The sequence below is a fragment of the Pollicipes pollicipes genome, unplaced genomic scaffold, assembly GCF_011947565.3.
Source record: "Pollicipes pollicipes isolate AB1234 unplaced genomic scaffold, Ppol_2.1 Scaffold_3447;HRSCAF=4054_pilon_pilon_pilon, whole genome shotgun sequence".
NCBI lineage: Eukaryota > Metazoa > Arthropoda > Thecostraca > Pollicipedomorpha > Pollicipedidae > Pollicipes > Pollicipes pollicipes.
Window position 1 is genome coordinate 29,080,906 of NW_023596297.1, and position 21,729 is coordinate 29,102,634.

The window sequence follows — 21,729 nt, forward strand, 5'->3', positions numbered from 1 at the left end:
GAGAGAGAGAGAGAGAGAGAGAGAGAGAGAGAGAGAGAGAGAGAGAGAGAGAGAGAGGAGAGAGGAGAGAGAGAGAGAGAGAGAGAGAGAGAGAGAGAGAGAGAGAGAGAGAGAGAGAGAGAGAGGAGAGAGCGAGAGAGAGAGAGAGAGAGAGAGAGAGAGAGAGAGAGAGAGAGAGAGAGAGAGGAGAGAGAGAGAGAGAGAGACGAGTGAGTGAGTGAGTGAGAACAAGAGAGCACACTCTCTCGGTAGTCTCGGTAATGATTTGCTCGGGCGGCAGAGATAAGTAACTCTACATTCTCCGGAACAGAATGCAAGTACATCATTTAGAGTCTGAAAACAGAGTTTTGGTATTTGACCGACTTTCAGCGCTGCTTCGAGCGTATGCCAGCGACGTTGTTTGCCCCCACTCCTCTCGTGTGAGCGATGGCACAGTTGTCGCACAAACGACTGGACAGCTCCTCTGCTGCGACGTTCCGCACGAGTTGACTGTTACGGTAATGACGCACTTGCGCGGGTCTAGCCGGCGGGCGAATGCTTTGACTCGTAAAGGCTTGTTCGTTGCCAGAGTTACGCCTGCTTGTAGTCGTTCTTCATAACGAAAATGGATAATAAAGGACTGTTTGGCCCCCAGTCATTTGTAAACTTAGCACGATAGTGCCCCGTAAAAAATATGTCGATTGGTCTCGGCGAGGTGTCGCAGTTGGTGTCTTGTTCTGTGTTTCTAGTTCTAGTTTCTAGGAAAGGGTGAGTATGTTGGCGTGATTGGACGACATCGTGGTAGGTGTGTGTTAAAAACAGGGGTTTGACTCCCTCCGCATCATGGCGAGGGTTACGGCTTGATATCATGAGATGTCTTAAGTCATCATCATAATTGTATCGTCATCATCACTGGATACATCACTGCATAATATATGCACTAGATACATGACTGAATCATCATTATCATTACATGCATAATTTCTGCATCAAACAATGTCTAGTTGGCTTGAAGCTCGTCAAGTGAGATTTGCACATTCCGTGTGGTCGGCCAAGAAATAAAACATAATTGGGACATTATTAGAAGAAAATCTTCATGCTTAGTTTACGAGGTTCATTATGCCAGAAGGTACTGGTTAAGCGATGTGGTAATGCTAAATAATGATTACATTTGCATAATTGTTGTAATATAGCATATGAATACATATATGATATAGATATGCATATGATAGAATATAATCAATATAAACAACTGTAACTAAGTAAATGTAACTAAATCAACATAAATATATGTATGGTTTTAAATAGACGACATTTGATATTGACATCAAAACACAATTGTGGTATTGTGAGTACAAAGCTCTTACGTTGAGTAAACGGTCTTTGATCTACTACAAGGTGCTGGCTAAATGATGTTGCAACGTTAAGTAACACTTATTTTGACGCTACTGGATATATAATAAATGCCATCAACTCATAACCAGAACTTTCAACTCTTTATGTCAAAAATGCAAGATCCGAATGCGTTTCTTCTTATATGAAAATTGGGGCCTTGGCCTCAGAGTGCCAGGGACACATGTTGGTCTCCGCCCAAAGCTATGTGCGAGCTCGGATGATATTTCGTTATTTATCATCGTCACGTTCTCTCACATGGGAGACACTGACACAGGGACACAGGGACAGGGACACTGTGGTGTTGGCGATCTGTAACATGATTCATGTTTCATGCACATCACTGGGCATGACGTCCTTCAGGAGCATTGGCGTGTTCGCCAGGCTAATATCAGATCAACATTTTGTTCTTAAAAACAAGGCATGGCTGCTGGACTGATTTGCTAGGAAGAGAATATCCGGCTTTGTCTGGCTTGCTGTCGCCCAATCAAAACAAGTGGTTTCTGGAACAGGCGTTATCGACCTCGTTGCACGAAAAACGTAATTTCCCCGGAGCCAGGTGCAGCGTCTTCTGTGACCTGCATATAATGTATCGTCTCCTGTGACCTACATATAATGTATTGTCTCTTTTGACCTGTACATAATGTATGGTCGCCAGGCTGTTTGGAATCTGGCGTGGTCAACTGCAGGGCAACCAGGTGGATGTTGTCCAGCCTACTTTGCTGAGAAATGCGCCTGTCGAATTTGTAACAAACGCCCTGCAAGAGTGCTGCTTGGTGCTGCCTGCTGTTTTGCTCTGCTTTGAAAGCAACAGGAAATTCACAAATGTACACGCCTCGGGCATTAGAGCGCGTAAACATTTTGAGTGAGAGGTTTAAGCTGCAACAAAGCGGTTTCAGTTCATGACAGACCTGTAACGTAGGTTACCTGTGACCGCAAACTACGTATAAATGGATGAGAATTACCGCGCATGCCTGACCAGATCCATCGAATATGCGCGATCGATCGCAAAGAGAGATGCAATGGGCTCAGCTCCCTTTCTCACTTGTTCATCATAAGGCTGACACCGCCCACCGTCACCAGCTAAGTGTTTCCCTGAGTCGTCGAGCGAGGGCCCCTTAATGGCATCGCAAATGACGAGCCCCCAGGGCGTGTCCAGACTTGTGAAGGATGCGGTGAACGGAAGGCCCAGTGTGCTCGGCCTCAGTTCCATGACCGTTCTCTTGTCGGTGAGGTCGGCGCAATTCTTGTGGATGATATCTACGAGGTCGTTAACCTTGGCTTTAATCTTATCTTAACGCGGGGGTTCTTCCGACCTCCTTTCTCCCCCGGTGTTCCTTTCGTGACGGCTGCATTTCAATCGTCTTACCTGCTACCTGGGCCTGCCTTGCTAGGCTTTTGGGAGGTGTCAGAAGAATCACTGCCTGTTCAGGGCAAACGTGCCGCACGACGCACTTCACCCGGCCGATCCTGGACTGGAGTGAGTCACTAACTGATATGCTGTCTTACGACTGACTACGTTTAGGTGTGCGTGCGGGCGGCCGCGCGGGCGGGCGGGCGTGCGTGCGTGTGGTGCATACGAATTGCTACGGACGGATCCAGGAGCACTGGGGGTAAGAGTTCGGATACTTAAAGGGAATGTTCCACATGTGAAGGTGTTGAAGCAAGCGGTCAGATTCGATGAAATAAGCTCACTTATACCTGATAGTATAATGCTTTTGGAAAGTCTGTCGTAGATAACAACGACCTCTTTGTTCAGTGAATATGCTCCTCAATACGTCATTGGTTGACTGCACCACCGTACCTTGCACAGCATTGACTAAGAGCCAATTGACAGCCGTTATATCTGGAAATCGTGCTCACGAACGTCAGCTATGAACGACTCGACGATTATGTTTTTATTGGCCGTAATCGCCCGCATGGCTAATGAAAATGGCAAAGACTGGAAAGACGTTTATTATGGCCCCATGAATCCCTAGGGTGACCGTGAAAAATCTCCACCGCAATAGTCTGCATTTTTGCAGGCGCGCAGCTCAGAAATTAGAGGGAGGAAGTCTTTATAACGGAGTGGCTGTGAACTGTTCCGAACGATCTTCAAAATGGCTGTTTCAGTTTAAAGCTCCATACAAATGTGAAATGCTCCCTTTACCTGCACACGACCAACCTAAATGTCTCGTAAAAGCAATGTAATCTTATCAGCTATATCCTGCGAAAGAAATCCAGTAATAAAAGATATACAGGTAATGCAAATGTGGTCTACTTCATTGTCATGAAAACAGAATCACCCTACTCCGCGGGGCACGTCTACTCCATGTGTGAGCGAATCAATCGCTGTGCTGTGACTATCCGGCGCATATGTGCGCGCAAACTTCGAAACGCATGACGATTCCAGTTGAGGCAGGGCCCCGCATTGGACTGCGTATATTTACCCGATGCAATGGTCTACATTTATCTCAGAGTTCATTTATTCTGTCATGTATCGTGCCGTTCACATCTGGGTGATGCGTGACCTTGGAATTACTTCCAGCGCGCTTTCTCCCTCCGTGTCCACCATTAACAGCGCTATTTAAATTGTGCTTGTCTTAAGAGAGTTTACTCCCCCCCCCCCCCCCCCCCGGTAAATGTGGGCAATAGAACAGCGAAGTTAGCTAGGCGGACTCCGAGATCTCAGTGGTTAATGGAGCCCATTGGCGTCGAATAAAAGCGAAATTTCCTGGACAAAATCGGATTAAATGTGGCACAGACGAACGAGTTGGTCCATCCAATGGAAATTAGGGAATGTGGCCTAGCACTAATCACATTCTGATTACGGAGGCAACTGTCTCTGTCTGGCCATCAAGACCTGATGCGTTTTAAATTGTGTCAGGCAGAGCATCGTGCGACTGAGCACACAATCATCATGGAATATCAGTGTATGCATGTTTTAAGTACCATTCTGTGTGGGCTCCTTCTTTTAAGAACGCGTCTAGCTATGCGTTCATGCCAGTGGGTGTCAGACCCCCCTCTGCCACGGCACCCCGTTCCCATTTCCCCCCCGCCTTGCCATGTTTGGATCATTGCCGTGCGCTGGTTGCCGCCGCGCGTCGGCCGGTGCGCGGTGCCTGACCCTGCCGGCCGGGCCGGCTGTCTGCTGCAGGGTCACTCGTCTGCACTGCTGGCGCTCCTCGAGGAGGTGTTCTCCTGGCTGCCGGTGGGCACCATCATCGACCGGCGCGTGCTCGTGGTGCACGGCGGCGTGTCGTTCGACACAGACCTGCACGGCCTGGAGGCCATCGACCGACACAGGTCTGTCGCCGGCTAAGGTCAGGTGTCCGGGAGGGCACGCCGCGAGGGAAGGAGGTGTGCGTGTGTTTTGCTGTCTGGCGGCGGTGGCGGCATGCGAGGCGTTGCTTAGCTCAGCGATAGATAGAAGAACTGTATTCGAATGTTCGGGACTTTAAGGACGGGTTAACCGCCACAGTCGTTTAGTATTTGGGAGCCCATCGCACTCATCTTGCGAATTGTGATAAAAAACGGGTCATTCCCATCACAAAACATTAAAAAAACATTTTTGAAAACTCCTACCATATTTGAGACAGAATTGGTAAATTCATCAAATGCTAATCGACTGATGAAACCCGCAACGTGCGTGCCTTTGTGGCTACAATTAAGGTACAAAAGCGAAACATCCGTCAATTTTTGTCACAAACTACTAGAGAGAGAGAGAGAGAGAGAGAGAGAGAGAGAGAGGAGAGAGAGAGAGAGGAGAGAGAGAGAGAGAGAGAGAGAGAGAGGAGAGAGAGAGAAGAGAGAGGAGAGCGAGGGCGAGGCGAGGGCGAGGCGAGGGCGAGGGCGAGGGCGAGGGCGAGGGCGAGGGCGAGGGCGAGGGCGAGGGCGAGGCGAGGCGAGGGCGAGGGCGAGGCGAGGGCGAGGGCGAGGGCGAGGGCGAGGGCGAGGGCGAGGGCGAGGGCGAGGGCGAGGCGAGGGCGAGGCGAGGGCGAGGGCGAGGGCGAGGGCGAGGCGAGCGAGGGCGAGGGCGAGGGCGAGGGCGAGGGCGAGGGCGAGGGCGAGGGCGAGGGCGAGGGCGAGGGCGAGGCGGGGCGAGGGCGAGGGCGAGTGGCGAGGGCTAGGGCGGGGCGAGGGCGAGGCGAGGGCGAGGGAGCGAGGGCGAGGGCGAGGGCGAGGCGAGGGCGAGGGCGAGGGCGAGGGCGAGGGCGAGGGCGAGGGCGAGGGCGGGGCGAGGGCGAGGGCGAGGGCGAGGGCGAGGGCGAGGCGAGGGCGAGGGCGAGGGCGAGGGCGAGGCGAGGGCGAGGGCGAGGGCGAGGGCGAGGGCGAGGGCGAGGGCGAGGCGATGGCGAGGGCGAGCGAGGCGAGGCGAGGGCGAGGGCGAGGGAGGGAGAGGGAGAGGGAGAGGGAGATGGCTGGGGGAGAAAAAGGGGAGAGAGGAGAGGAGAGGGGAGAAGGGAGAAGGTGAGAGGGAGAAAGGGAGAGGGAGAGCTGTGATGAAGGGAGAGGGAAGGGAGAGGGAGAAGGAGAGAGAGAAGAGAGAGAGAGAGGGGAGGAGAGAGAGAGAGAGTAGAGAGATGGAGGGGGAGAGAGAGAGAAGGAGAGAGAGAGGAGAGAGAGAAGAGAGATAGATATATATATAATATATATAGTAGATAGTATCATATTAATATATATATATATATATATATATATATATATATACACTATATAGATAAATGTGTGTATATTCAAATATAAATATATGTATATATATACATAGTTTTAGTCACATATATTTGGATTCACATTTCATATTACATATATATATATATATATATATATATATATATATATATATATATATATATATATCAGCATTCTGCCATCAGAGGCTTCAGTTCTACTTGAATCTGCTTCAGTCTGAACAATCGGTCCTTTTCCACGTCCTTTCGTAACACAAATAATCGACGCAGTGTGCATTGGGTTGTGGGATTGCCCCCTTCTAGTTCACTTCCGTGACACATTTGCACATTAGATTTTGTTTTGAGGCGAGTACCACCTGAAGGCGCAATTTTCCCAGCCTAATAATCCATTGTTTTCTCGCTCTCCTCTCTGAGCTTCCTATAAATCGCAGTTTTGCTCCACACCCCCTCCAAGTCAACAAATTTTACGGTCATTGAGTGGCCCAGTGAGGTAAAGTGGATGGATACGGGAAAGTCCACCAATGGTCTTGTTGACCGATAGCTGGTTTGCTGAACGGGTCTCCCCTGACTTCCCGATATAACGTACACATTCACACACATCACAATGAACATCATACACAACTCGGCTTGTTTTACAATCCAACGGCTTGATCATACGTACAAGAAATTATATGTGCATATACTAAAACATGCTTCCGTCAAATCTTGCTCTGTTTGCTGCTGCGAAAAAGTTGTTCGCGGTCAAATTTGCCCACCCTACTGAAGCTATTATTAATCCCTCTGCCGGGATGTCCTTGTTTCTAAGGCCTAGCTTTCACGTTCTCGTTTACGCACGATATAATTGATAACAAAATGGTATGATATAATTGATAACAAAATGGTATGATATATTGATAACAAAATGGTATGATATAATTGATAACAAAATGGTATGATATAATTGATAACAAAATGGTATGATATCGTATATGCACGATATGACATCATTTTTGCCGTGTGGTAAGGAGGGCGTTGTTATTATTTGGGCTTAAGGGCACGTTGACATCCGCGGTCATTGTGCGCCCAGTGTTAAGGATGATGTGATGAAAAATGGTGGTAGCTTTTGCCTTCGAATAGCTTTGAAAATAAATTAACTTGGATATGGCCGTCTTTTAGTCTAACAATTACATTTAAAAATTGCATGTCAGTTTTGGAATAATGAAGGTCAACTTGAATTTCGTGAGCACGTTGTTTGCAACACCATGATGCTTTTTTAATGCCTCCTCACCATGCAGCCATACCAAAAAAATGTTATCGATATATTTAAAGTAAGCTAACGGTTTGAGTCCGATTTTTGTTCAAGCTCTGATAACTATGCCTTCAAATACGCGCTCACAAATTTTCCACAATTTCGAGCCTACTGGTGGTTCTTCAGCTTGCATTAAGTGCGCGTTTGAACCCAGGTTGCAGTTGTTGTTCCTTAACACTAGCTCAGTAGTTTGTATACGCTTTCCGTTGGAATTTTTGGCGATTGGCGTTGGTTACGAGCGATTGGCACGCCGCAATACCTCCCGCTGTGGTACACTGGGGAAAAGTTTGCTCACGTCCATGCAAGAGAGATCAGGATGCACTCATTATGAGACCTGATCGAATGTGACAACTTTTCAAGTTTTCGGAAAAAGTGTGGTGTATCACGGATGAAGAATTATTGGTTTTCCACACTAATTTGCCGTTCTTCTTCCGCACGCTCAGCCAGGCGCTTTGTCGCGTGATCTCTGCCTCTGACGATGGCCCGAAGAGGCAATCCCTTCTTGTGAAGTTTTGGGTTTCCCTGAAGGCTGTCTGCCAGAGGATTGGTTGCCACCATGCCGTGCGTCTGGTGCGTTCGTATGCAATTCTAAACATCTTGCTGACGAGGTTTTTCACCTTTGCCTACATGTTAGGAGCTTGGCCGGTGTCCGTGCTCTGATAAATCGAGTTGTCTCTGATTGCTTGGATTGTTTCGTAAAGCTCTCCGGGTGACATAGCTATATCTATATATATATATATATATATATATATATATATATATATATATATATATATATAGCTCCATGATGTTATTTATATAGCTGTACATATATAGCCTCTATGTTGTATGCATGTATTTATGTATCTTTATATATACCTATACATATAGCTTCATTTTACATATGTATATATATATATATATATATATATATATATATAGAATATGTATATATGTATATATATATATATATATATATATATATATATATATATATATGTATATGTCTATCTGTCTACACATTCATTAGGTTTGAAAAGTTCTGGTTTATTCTCCATTCCCTGCGTGGTTCTTCTTGCCCAAGCGCCGTCCATTTGGCTCTTTCTACACCACAACCGTCTGCCCTTGAAGACTGCGGGCGGCGGGCTAGGGCCTGTTCTCCTGGGATCTGCTGGTCGGGGTCCCGGCGCGACTCAGTCCTGTTCGGATCCATTATCGCGGTGCGCTGCCGCCAGCTGGGAATCGGCTTACGTGGGCCCGGCTGATCCTCAACCAATCAGCGACGGGGTGGTCTCGGACGCGCCAGGTTACCCCCGCGATGTTCGCTCGCCTGGGCAGCCAGCGCCGCCGCAAACATGCTCGATTGAGTGACTTGAGTATAACCCTCCCGTAACCTACTGGTCACAAAAGTGTTTTTTCGCAAATGACCTGTATCTCTGAAAAAGCTTCTCGTGGATGAATTTTCGCAACGTTCCCCCGGAGCTTTCTATCGGTGCGCGCATGCATGCGCTTCCAAAAAAAATGTTACCAGCGCAGCTGTTGGGTGCGTTCACTACGATGGGAAAGCTTCGTGGGAGCAGCTATTGGAAGTGCGTGCCATTATGCCATTCGGAACACTATGGAAGCCTAAGGGTTCTTGCCTGACACCATTTGGGAGTCCAGCATCCTTCAAGAACACGCACTAATGATACACCTAGTGAGGAAGTCTGGGCCTTTTTTGTTTCTCTCAATTTTGCTGCGCACAGTTTCGTGTAAACAAAGTAATTCCGGAGTATGCGTCACCTCTGTTGCTTTTAATTTCCGCGCAGCTTTTGAACTTATTTATCTCCGGAAACTGACGTAAACCACTGCTTCGTGGAAAATGGAGGATGTCTCGCGTCGCTGGAGGAGCGTCGCCGAAGCCCTCCCTAGCTTGTCACAGGGCCGGCAGTGCATGGCAGCTCCCATGGCTCGCCGTCATTGCCAGCGAACCGGTGCGAGTCTGGAGTCTTCTGACCCGTCCCACCTGTTCCAGTACTCCTCTGTGCTGAGAATGCCGGAGCGGCTTCACGACAACACCAGCTCCACGGACCACATGCGCCACAGAATCGGCTGGAAGCAGGTACTCGTCCAGCGGCCCGGCGGAGCCCTCACTGCGGCCTGGTTCCGCAGCCCGATAGAGCCCTTACTGCGGGCTGGTTCCGCTGCCCGGCGGGGCCCTCACTGCGGTCTGATCCTGCAGTCCGGCAGAGCCCTTGCTGCGGTCTGTTCCCGCAGCCCGGCGGAGCCCTTACTGCGGTCTTGTCACCAGCAAGCTAGGCATATGTCCATTTCACCCGGGGTGGTCGCGCTCGGCAAGAAATGTGGTGGTTCAAGGGATAGTAGAATTATGACAGGATACAATTTATCACGTGACAGAATCGTGAAAATATGCGCCAGAAGGACGGTCATCAAGGCACAATGATATCCTAAAATATCAAAATCCCCTGGGTGCATTTATCATTGCTTTGAGCCCATGTTTGCCAACGATAAGCCAGTCGGAGGATCTGCAGCACGGCCTGTGTCGTACTAGAAATCAATGGGATGGTGACGGTTATTGTCCGTGTTTGAAGCCGGCTAGGTAGTTATTCAAATGATCCTCGCGTTTGAGATCTGGCAAGGTGATCCCAGCTTGCCGTTGTATCTGACCATGCAGCCCGTGGCCGACGTGGGCCTGCCGCACGCCCGTCGGTGCGCTGACGTCACCGCCGTATGTCCTCCACTAAATCGCTCGGCCCCTGGTGGCGCGGAGTGGGCGGCTCTGCCGTCACCTGATTGACACACCGAATTAGTGGCGCCGTCCAAAATTAGCCATCTACCGAGGACTCAATCTCGATGACGGCCGTCTCAGTCCGCTCGGCCGGCCGGCGGCGCGCCCCCAACCGGACCCGACCTCTGCGCCGTTGCCGTCCCGTATCGACGCCGGCCCGCCGCGTATGACGCCACACCCGCGGTCTGGACGTCAGACCGGCCGGCGCCGGCAGGTGCAGGACGTGCTCTGGAGCGACCAGCAGAGCACGCCGCGTATGACGCCACACTCCGCGGTCTGACGTCAGACCGCCGGCGTCGGCAGGGTGCTGGACGTGCTCTGGAGCGACCCGCAGAGCACGCCGCGTATGACGCCACACTCAGCGATCTTGACGTCAGACCGGCCGGCGCCGCCAGGTGCTGGACGTGCTCTGGAGCGACCCGCAGAGCACGCCGCGTATGACGCCACACTCAGCGGTCTGACGTCAGACCGGCCGGCGCCGGCAGGTGCTGGACGTGCTCTGAAACGGCCCGCAGGAGCACGCCGCGTATGACGCCACACTCCACGGTCTGACGTCAGACCGGCCGGCGCCGCCAGGTGCTGGACGTGCTCTGGAGCGACCCGCAGAGCACGCCGGGTTGCGAGCCGAACGTGTTCCGCGGCGGAGGCTGCTACTTCGGCCCCGACGTCACGCACAAGCTGCTGCGCATCAACGACCTCGACCTGCTGATCCGGTCGCACGAGTGCAAGGCGGAGGGATACGAGTACACGCACGACGACAAGGTACGGGCGGCTGCTGGCTGGGCGAGGTGGCCGCGCGTGGTCGATATCCAGCCCTTCAGGCAGTTGGCACCTCGCTTTTAGCGTCACCAGGTCCTCATTATCATTATGTATGTGTGTGCAGTGCGTGGTGCTCGGACGCTTGCCTATTGACGGCGTTCATTTTGCGACTAGTTGTTATCATAGAAGTGTTTCCGTTGTCCACGCGAGTGTGGGCATATCCAGCCGTGGAAGCTGGGAGGCATGTTGTCTATGTTTCCCCGAATCAGCCTCTGTCCCCGACATCGCTCGTCAAATAAGCATTCACCTTCGCTGTTAGGACACATTTCGGTAGGCTAGGCGGCGTGCTGATCTTGCAATAACGTTAATTAACCGCAAATTGTGTAGTTTCATCACCCGACCATGCGGCTGTATTACCCCTTTGTACGTAAATAGAATGGATAGGGCTATGAGATCTAGGCAGGCGTAAGACGGTCCAAAAACCAGGATCCGCCCCAGGTAGAAGGCATCCGTGGTTTACAGCATTTTCCCCACAGGCACCGAAAACATAAACCACTTTAAAATCATCGATTTGGTGGACCAGACTGAAGAGCACTACCGAACACAAGGCCGGTCCGTTTTCCAGCAGCCCTTTGAAAATCTGCGCGGCAGCGATACAGATCAGTAATCCCCAGATCGCTAAGCTCACGAAAGAGGGACGCCCAATGCATTGATACGACCTATTGTTCGGGTTTGCAGAGGCGGCTAGCTCCATCTGCCCGTGTTTTATCGTCATCTGCACGATAGCATCATTTACATACCTCATCACGCCACTCGTTCCATGCCGCAAAGGCGTTGGGCTAGCGCGGCAAAAGGCCCTCAGACTCTGCCCCTCCCCCTCCCCCCTCCCAAGTATCTGGGATGTGGCTGCTCCCACGGCTGCCAGGAGACTCCGGCATTTCCTGAGGAACTGAAGAACACTTGAACATCTTCTTTAGAGCAGCAGACGGTTCCTGTCTCGTGACGGTCCTTTCAGATTGCTTCTGAATGTAAGGTCCGCCAGTCATTGCGACAAGTGAGCACGTTTTTAGCCGTTTTGTACCGTGTCCTCGTTGCACCAGATCTCAAAGCTCCTCTCCGACTACGACGACTCAGCGAATCTAGAGTCGGTGAATCTACGCGATTGAATGAGTCAATTATGATAGGGTAACCCCCGGAACGCACTTGTATGTCATTTGGTCCCGTTCCTAGCGCGGCATTATTCTGCTGTTCGCGTCCCGCGGCACGTGACGTCACGCTCGCCACGTTTGAACTGGCGCAACCGTGTCCGGCACCTGACGGCGACGCCCCCCGCAGCTGACGGAAACGAGCCCGGCAGCTGACTGAGGCGTGCCCGGCAGCTGACTGAGGCGTGCCCGGCAGCTGACGGAGACGTGCCCAGCAGCCGACTGAGGCGTGCCCGGCAGCTGACGGAGACGTGCCCGGCAGCCGACTGAGGCGTGCCCGGCAGCTGACGGAGACGTGCCCGGCAGCTGAAGGAGCCGTGCCCGGCAGCTGACGGAGACGTGCCGGCAGCTGACTGAAGCGTTCCCGGCAGCTGACTGAGGCGTGCCCGGCAGCTGACGGAGCCGTGCCCGGCTGCTGACGGAGCCGTGCCCGGCAGCTGACGGAGCCGTGCCCGGCAGCTGACAGGCCGTGCCCGGCAGCCGACGGCGACGCACCCGACAGCTGACGGAGACGCGCCCGGCAGCTGACTGAGGCGTGCCCGGCAGCCGACGGAGACGTGCCCGGCAGCTGACGGAGCCGTGTCCGGCGGCTGACGGAGACGTCCGGGGCACCTCAGCCTGGTCCTATTGCTTGAGCACAGCGCGGCCAAACTTCCAACGTCCCCAATGACCTCTCGAACTGCCTCGCGTAGAACGCGTCACGCGTTGAATGGGATGACTCGGCGTCTGATCTGAAAATACTGCGGGGTTGTAGGGAAGATTTGGGACGTCTGAGATTACCCACTGTTTATCTGAAAGCCTTCGCCGACACGGACTTTGATGGCTTCTACCACCAGCCGAAAACACCCAGTCAGTGACAGCGTGGTGTTTTCCCCAGGCTGTCGGTGTGATGACGTCTGCTCCCCAAGGCGACGAGGAAGTTCCTCCATTAAAACTGTGTCGCAATCACTCTCAGGGGATGTGAAAGCGGTCGCCAGAACATCCGCCTACCACACATTTGGTCGGATATATCACTGGAGTTGCGTGCTTTGACGCTGGTGCACTGTTACTATTTTATTTTCTCGCGAAGGAAGTCCATTGTTGTTTAGTTCTCAGGACCTATATTTCGGTACATTTTTGTCTATATCTTCCACGGGGTCAACACGGGGTTCAGTAATTGTTTTGGAAATTCGGCCTATAGATTTACTTACAAATTTACATATTCAGCCAGACAGACTTACAATACAAATTCCTGCATTTGCTTTGGATCTTCACCCCACAGATTTACTCAGCTTTCATGCCTATTAGTGGTCTGCCTGTCCAAAGCGATGGCTCATCAGTTATGTGTGACCAATGTGTGGCCCGTTCTGCCGAAGCGTCTGCCGGAGGTCCTCTTCGATTGGCCACGCCACGCGACTGACCTCTTCCCGCTCCTCGCAGTGCCTGACCATCTTCTCAGCGTCCAACTACTACGGCCCCGGCTCCAACCGCGGCGCCTACGTGGTGCTGCAAGGAGCCGAGCTGCGGCCGCACTTCGTCCAGTTCAACGCCCAGACCAAGGCCAAGTACATCCCAATGAGGCAGCGGGTCGGCGCTCTAGAGGCCTCCGCCCTCAACGAGCTTCGGAAGAAGATCCTCGCCTCCAAGGCGGCGCTAATGGATGAGTTCAGCAGACGCGACCCAGCCGAAACAGGTGGAGCTCATGTGGTCGCGTGCTCAAGTGCGGAGATGCTACTGGGCTTAGGATGATACTATAAGCAGTCCCTAAGCGGTGCTGAGCGGTGCTAAGCTCTAAATGGTACTGCAAGGAACATTCTCAGCGTGTCTGAGATCACTCTGAGAGCGCAGTGTCTTTCAGAAAACTTTTCTTGTATTTCCGTAGAGCTGAAAAGCGTGATCCCGATCACCATGCTGGGAAAATAAGCGCGGTTTTTGCTTCTGTGGCATGGACAGCACTGAGCAGCTTGCATCTTCGGTGTAAAACAGTCTGCGGTAGCCAACGAAGAAGACATGTTAAGGAGGGAGGGGAGTTTTAGTGCATTCTTTACTCGGCGTCCTAGTGAAGGTATTTTTCACAACTGGAGCGTGCTGTGATATGGGTGTTGGAATAAGCTTGTTTTAGAAAAATATCACGGTTATGCTAATTTTAATGAATGCCTAGTGCGGTAGATACCATAACTGTTCGAGCGCATATCCACCAGAGATCTTCTTCGCAAAGACTTCCTTTGCCCATCTGTGCTCTATCCATTAGTATGTGCCCACATCCACCCGCTGCCTATTCCTAACCATTTGTACCCAACCGTTATCCACCCACTCGCATTCAAACAATACTGTGTTTCTTAAGTATTGGAGAGTTTTGGCGAAGCTCGCAGCCAACCCCTTAGCGTTGCTAATTTCAACAGTCGCGTCAATGGTGTTTATTATGACTCAAAAAGCGCCAGCAGTAAAATGTGTAGAATTTCTTAACATGACTAACAGAACTTTTGAAAATATCTCACCCATACCCGTGCTCAGACCCGTAATTTTCCCAAAATATAGACCCAACCCATGCCGTGATCCATTTCATATAAGCATACGCATGGATTTGGCCAGTCGATGAAATTCTCAAATATTCCCCAATGGCCCATAGATGCACGCTATAGACCACATCGTCTTTATTGAGGCGTGTTTGTTGTGGCTGTTTTTGTACCGGCCCGCACAATGTTATCTACCGTTCTTCCTTCGCTTCATGACATTGCACCGTCTCTCTTGGTGTTTCGTCTGTAAGAATATGCAAGCGATTTCGACGCGCGTGTGCACACGCGCATTACTGCCGATAAGACCATACGAGCCATGAACTGGACCAATTACATATTACACCACATGCTCACATGCATCACACGGAGCTTTTTCGGCCAAGCAAGGACACATGCACCTGATATAGCATTCCAGATGACCGTGAAGGTCATGGACTGTATTCTGTACTGGGTCATGGCATCGAATGTCATTCAATTCGCAAAGGTGCTCCTGTCGGCCCCTATATAATCTGTTGGTATGTGTTCTTACTGCCTGCCTGCTGAGTATTTCAAAGAAACTCTATTTAAAATAGAGTGAAACCTTTTAGGCCCGTTGGCCGCGATGGATTCTGTAGGTGCGTGCCGCCTTTGGTTGAACGGAATGGACCTGCCAAAGCATCTAATTTTACTTGCCCTAAGACAAACTGAAAATGCTGGTGCTTGAGGACAGCTTTCAGCCTCAACATGATTGGAACACCGGAAATATTATCCCTTCTGAATTTCGTTCTATGTCTTTGACCGTGACGCTAAGGACCAAAACGCTGTCACAGTGAAAGCGCCGCATGTTAGTTCTCGCGTCAAATTATGGCCTTGTCAAATGCAAAACTTTGCAGAATTCATGTACTCTAAAAACAAAATTTCCTTCTCAAAATACCTCTCCACATCACTCAGAAGTGTATAGCGCCTCAACTTCTATTCACTGGATTCAAGAAATGCTTTCCGTCGGCCACGTTCCTTTTCAAGTGGAGTTGGTACCGCGTGTAGAGCGGCACAGTGTGCTTCAGGTGACCGGTGGCGGCGGTACAGCGTGCGCCGATGGAACAGGGGTGGCGGCGGTGGGGTAGGGGCAGCAGGGAGGGATAGCGGGGCAGCCGCTGCCATCTTATGCATGCACGCTGCTGCTCGTCTGATAAGGAAAGAGTTGGAAAAGAATGGCTTCCTGCCATCCTGCCACACATTCCTGCCACTCCTGGTTATGAGGCTGGTCGTGTGCCACCACATTACGTAATGAAAGGCTTAGAAAATAAATAAAGGCTCCTGTGCCCTGCTCATTTTTGACATTGCTGTCAACCCATGGTAAGTGGCTTTCCACAGTGCATGAATGACTTCAAGTTGTCAGAGCAAAACGTTGGGTATTTAAAAGAATGTTATTTGGTCTGCTTCGTCCAATGCATCCATTTATTTTCAACCGGCCACCGGTTATTGGCAAGGACTATGCCGCTCTAACGCAATTTCCGGAGCTGAAAGCAGTTGAACGCATGTACAACAAAGCGATTACCCGTCCAGATTTTTTACCACGTCAGGATTATGGTGCTCGCTCACAGCTTCCAGGACTGATATCAGCCGAACGGTGTCAGCCGGGCGTGTCACGGTTATTGGCCTCTTCGGGGCACTTTTTTGGCAATCCACCGCCGCGGCTGGCGGGATTACAAGTGAAGAACGTTGATGTCACTGGACCATGCTGGTTGACGCCTGCACGTTCCGGTTAGGTCGACTATGGCTCAGTCATCGACCTGCTTGGTTGGTCAGTGCGTGGCCGGCTTGTGCTTCCAGTTCAGGATGAAACCTTACAGTGGAGTGATGAGCGTTTCCACTTAGAATGTAGGGAATCCCAGCCGCACATAGGACAGGACCCAGGAAGCTAATTTGTGGATAGGCAATTACAAATGGAGTTCAGTGGACTCAGAGGGCGTTTCTTGGAGATCGGGGTTTGCTCGTTACTCGAAGAGGTTCTGTTCGGTACCACCGCACACAGCTAAGCGACGGCAGGAAGGCCTCGGTGTGTCAGTCTCTTGTTAACGAAAGCAGGCGCCTTCGGGATAGAGCTCCCCACAAAAAAATCACGTGACCGCACCACAAACACTGGAGTGAGCGGCGACAGACTGAAGCCAGGCTGCAGGCAGCAACCGAGCAGCCTAGTGCGGGCTCGAAATTCGGTCACTAATGAGTTTCAGCTCTTCTTTGAGTCGTGACGTAGTTATACACAAAACGCCTCGACTTGCGCCTGAAAAATGAAAGTCATGCAAAATATGTAAAGAAATGCCACTTTATTTTGGGCATCAATCCTTCGTCGGGTGACTGACAAATAACAAAATACGGTAAACGCACAGTAAATTACAAACGTGAAATACATTACATTGACAAATCATATTTCATTACATGATATCACGTCGCATTCACTTCCATTTACATGACAATTATTAAATGGCACTACAATGCATTGCTTCGCACTTAGTTCGCTGGCGGATAAACCGCAGAGATTTGCGAGTTGTAAGATCCGCATGATCGGTTTTTCGGCGCTTTGGGGATGCCTCTCTGTCGAACTACTGTCCCGTCTCAAGCCTTTCCATCACTTATTGTTTCTGTCGTTTTTCTCAGGTTTGATAGCCGTCCACGAGTGGGTGGCGGTCATGGAGGACCACTGCAGCCCCGGCATCCCCTGGCGCGTGCTGCGAGAGAAAATCGTGCCTCTGGACTCGCGTTCCTCGAAGATAGTCTACGCCGACACGTTCGTGGGCTCTGTTTCTCCTACGAAAAGCGAGGTAAAGCGCTGTCCGAGGAGTCAACGATAAAGTCATGCGGTTTCGGTAATGTATATTACCCCAGTCTATTTGTAACCGCAGTGCAAAGTGACTGACGTCGGTGAAATGTGTTTAAGTAATCGCTCTTTGATGTCATCTCTATGTTAGTTCCAGGCTATTTGAATCGTTTTCGCATATGCAGGTACTGAAGCACATGTTATATTCTCAGTGTTTACTGGAACGGAGTGATGGCCTGATGAGTCTGAGCCGTCGCTCTGTGTTACCGTCTCGACGTCTCCCGGTGTGTCGTGCCCCGCCATGACCCGCAGCGGTACGGGGTCGCCGCCGCCGCGCTGCTCCGGTCAATGATGCTGCGACACACCTCGCGGCTTTGACCTTGACCTCACTACATACACTCAAGTGCGTCGCTGCGGCAGGATGGCGGAGCGCTTTTACATGGCACGGCATTGGATCTTGGATCCCGCGAGCCGCCGCACGCCGCCGGCGGAGCCCCCAACGCCTCGGTTGTCGGTGGCATAGCCACCAACTGGCGGGCCTGGGCTGGGTCCGCAAACTCGCTTCCTGACTGTTCGCCGGCCCCGCCCGCAGGACAGCCCCAGCGTGGTGGAGTCCCTGTACAGAAACCGAGAGCGGCTGGAGACTATATTCCGGATTCTCGACAAAGACCACTCTGGTGAGACTGCGTCGCGAACGCGCCTGCGCGAACCGTTAGGTACAGACGAGAAGCGCTGTGAAACATTTTTTCTCCGTTCGGATTTTCGCAGCGTATTCTATGCAGCAATCCATTGAAATTCGCAGGTCTGCTGAAGTAGAAGATATACTCCTGTTGCATAGCCACGTGAGATCGTGACGGATCTGGCTAATTCCTGCCCTAGCTGGACGAGCCTTGGCTGTTCCTCGAAGTCAGCCTCAGGTGCTGTGTTACCGAATGCGCCGTGTTCATTCCAGCTTCCTGTGATGCTTTCAACCGCGCCAGCCAACGCATCGCTGTAGACAATGACGCCCTTTCATAAATTAGCGCTACCTCAGTTCAAGCCTTATGAATGGGACTAGAAGGGAGTTCGTTACCCTTCTTGTTAAGTATTAGTGTCCCAAGAACATTCGCCTGAACTGTGTGCTTTTGGCAGAACGTGAGCTTAAGGCGTCCACCTCCATTTCTGTCTAACTTTGCGGACATAATGCATCAGCAAAAGCGCTCGTTGGCTGGTCCGCGCGTTTACAACTAGCACCCCACAACTCTATGAATAGGCAATCACCTGTCAGAAACCCTCAGCCGCATAACAGAGGCACGCCCACACAGCCGTGTAGTTATGTTAGACGTGTTGAACCGTCCTGAAAGCTGCTTCTATGCAACGGACGTGAGCTTTGAGAAGCACTGCGTCGGTGGATGGGAATGTGCTGTTACGGACCTGAATGAGCCACGGGCGTCCTGAATAACATCTGATATTCTGAATGGCAAGAAACTGGTGATGTGGGCCGGGTTTGACTCAGGAGAGGTCAAATTGGGTCAGATGGATCTTTCCAGCGCAGGAGCGTCTTCCTCGTCACAGGGGTCCTGTTACTGCATTTAGGGGAGCTGTGTAGGCTTTGGATCCTTTTCAATTTATGCTTTGTTGTGTTTTACAAGACATAGGGCGTCTTAAAATTCCAAAAAGAAGCTTGTGGCCTTCAGTCCTAAACGGCCCAACCCACTCCAGAGGAGGGGACATGAACCTAGGCCCCCCCTCTCCCTCTCTCGTGGCTACGCTACCAGAAGAAAGTGAGTTATTGACTTAAATTTGGGACCTCACCGGATGGGCGTTTTTGTCACCTTTGCTGAACGCCTCAGGGGCTGTCGAAAGCGCGACATGCGCTTGCATTAAGCGAAAAGCAGCATCGGGGTGCTCGCGTAAACCTGCATCGGATTTGTGGCGGCTAGCTTGAGTTTCAGTGACATTCGCTCGGTCAAACTTGGTCAGTGGGACAAAGTCGTAAATTTCGGCGTCGTCTAGAGCAGCCATGTGAGTCATGAGAAAACATAAAGTAGTGTTGTAGATTCCTTGTAAAGCAGTGTTGTAGATTCCTTGACCAAATCATGCTGTGGTGGCAAATTATTAGTGGAGGTGAACTATGATATGCAAATTAGGACGTCTAGGTGCAGTTGCATCTCCATCGATCCTTCCCCGATAACTCCAGGACCAGGAAATGCATGGCAATGACACAGACTACGCTGAATTCATTTTCTGGCCCTTCTCGGCGTGTCTCAGTAATCTAGTTTTCTGTGACAACAGCCGTCCTCTGGAGTAGCCTGAGTCACTAGAGTCAGACTGACTCAGCATCGGCCCTACTCAGCATCGGCCAGCCTGAGTCGGGTCCACCTCAGCGCCTGTCTTCTCTCTGGCAGGGTTCCTGTCTCTGGACGAGTTCGCCGACGCTTGCTCGCTGCTCCAGAACTACCTGCACCAGCCGATCCCCTACGACGAGATGGTCAACATGGCCAAGAGCATGGACATCAACAAAGACGGCTTCATCGACTTCAACGAGTTTCTGGAGACGTTCCGCCTAGTGAACGTGGACGGCGGCGGAGCGGGCGGCGAGCCGCGGTGACCCAAGCAGGCCTGGTGACCCCGCCCGCTCAGCACGCTCGGCCTGACCCGCAGCTCGTCGGCGCAGCAGCGCAAGCTCGCCCCGAGGGAGCGGGGAGCGAGGGGTCGCGAGCGTATGAGTGCGGTGGCAGTGGGGTCACGAAGACGAACGGGGAGGAGACGAGGGCGCCTGAGGTCCGGACGCACGAGTACGAGCATATGCGTCTGGTAGGAGGAGTGTGAGTGTGAGGGGCGAGACTAACTGAGTGAGGTCATTCGGGCAACGCACTTTCAGCCGACTGAAGGCCTTGCGGCGTTAGCTGACCCCAGGGTAGGACCGGTACTTGCGCTGGCGGTTGGGGCGTGGGAGAATCACTTTGACCTTTTTGGCATGGTCGCATGATAACTTGGGATTTGGCCTCATGGAACTTGCTGTACCCGGTCCACGCACACTCCTGCCATATGCCGACATATTTAGATGCAGTTTATTTAATGTGCAGAACTTGATGGGTTTTACCTACATGTCGCCCCAATCATGTTTCGTTTTTGGCAGTGGCACATTTAAGAATAGCTATTCCGTGTCCTTGCTGCCTTGATGCACTTCGTCACAATACTATTTTCTTATATGCAAGTGAAATTTTGAAGTGACTACAAGTCACTTAGCTGAGTTGACCATTTGATTTTGGTGGTCACATGCATACTAGAAACTAGATTCTTGCTTTGTCCAGGTGGTGCCGGGAAAAATCAAAATCAATCGAATTGTTGTTGCAGTCGGGGTGGCATTAACCATGTAAGTTGTTAAGTAGCTTAAGGCATGTTTCCAAAACATTAATGCATCTATATTTCCGTTTTCCTGGTATTTCTACGAAAATTGAGGCTATTACTTTTTATTTCAATAATTTATTATTTGTTTCGAGAGCTGAAATCAGGCTCGAAGGCACAAAACCATCACTGAGGTTATTCCGAAATTGAATATATTCAGTATTATTCTATATATCCATGTATACATAAATCTATATGCGCGCATGTGCACCAAATAACATTTGTTCATATTTAGTTTTCGTTCTATCGAAAGAAATGCCCCGTACTTAATTTTTTTTAAAAATACTTTCGGAAGACACCGCGTTCGGCGATTTCGATTTGCTCCTTGCAAGTGCGAAAAGGGTCATTGATTTACAAGGCAGTTGAATATTTCAGTTTCTATGTCCACGAGTTTTCGCCCAAGATCGGTCAATGTCAATGAACTGTTCAGAAAGTTCCGGATTATAAGATTAGTGTCTCTTCAATATGGCAAGCAACAGTTATTGGGCAGCAGCGCGGCCGGGCCAGGTGCACTGCAGATGCCTTTACGTAACCCTTCCGTTGGAAAAGGCTCATTGGGATGGATTCCACAGCTGAACAGTTTTCCTTCAGACGGAATTGAAGTCAACTCACAGTTGTGCTGCGCTGCTCAAATTCGGAGTCGGGATGACTTCATGCGCTCTGCCTAGGAGTCGGAATCGATTCTGCCAAAGAGGAATCGAGCACGCGTCCGCTAGAAGCGCGTTTTGTTGGCTGCATCGGTTTCAGACCGGATACTGTGCTCCACTCACCTGCAAGTAACGGGCCGTTCAAAAAAGGGTACCATGCTTTGTAAGCCTTTGTTGATTTTAGTTTTTTTAGCACCTAATGTTGACATTATGCGTTATATCAAAAAGCATTATCGGCCATATTTACTTTGCGATCTGACGGTGCCGTTCTCATCTTTAAGCTACATTGTTAATCCAAAGTGCATCGCAAGTCACTGACGCAAGTCACTGAGTTGATCTC

At 50.8% G+C, this 21,729-nt stretch overlaps 1 protein-coding gene across 1 annotated transcript; it reads left to right on the forward strand.

Annotated features, from left to right (window-relative positions):
* The first annotated feature begins 9,324 nt into the window (after window positions 1-9,324).
* On the forward strand, window positions 9,325-20,999 carry LOC119092398 (serine/threonine-protein phosphatase with EF-hands 2). The gene is made up of 6 exons (XM_037215360.1): window positions 9,325-9,409; window positions 10,673-10,858; window positions 13,480-13,732; window positions 17,193-17,356; window positions 17,945-18,029; window positions 19,740-20,999. Exons 1-6 carry the CDS (start codon window positions 9,341-9,343, stop codon window positions 19,940-19,942), a joined length of 960 nt encoding a protein of 319 aa, XP_037071255.1. The 5' UTR covers window positions 9,325-9,340; the 3' UTR covers window positions 19,943-20,999.
* The last annotated feature ends 730 nt before the right edge of the window (window positions 21,000-21,729 follow it).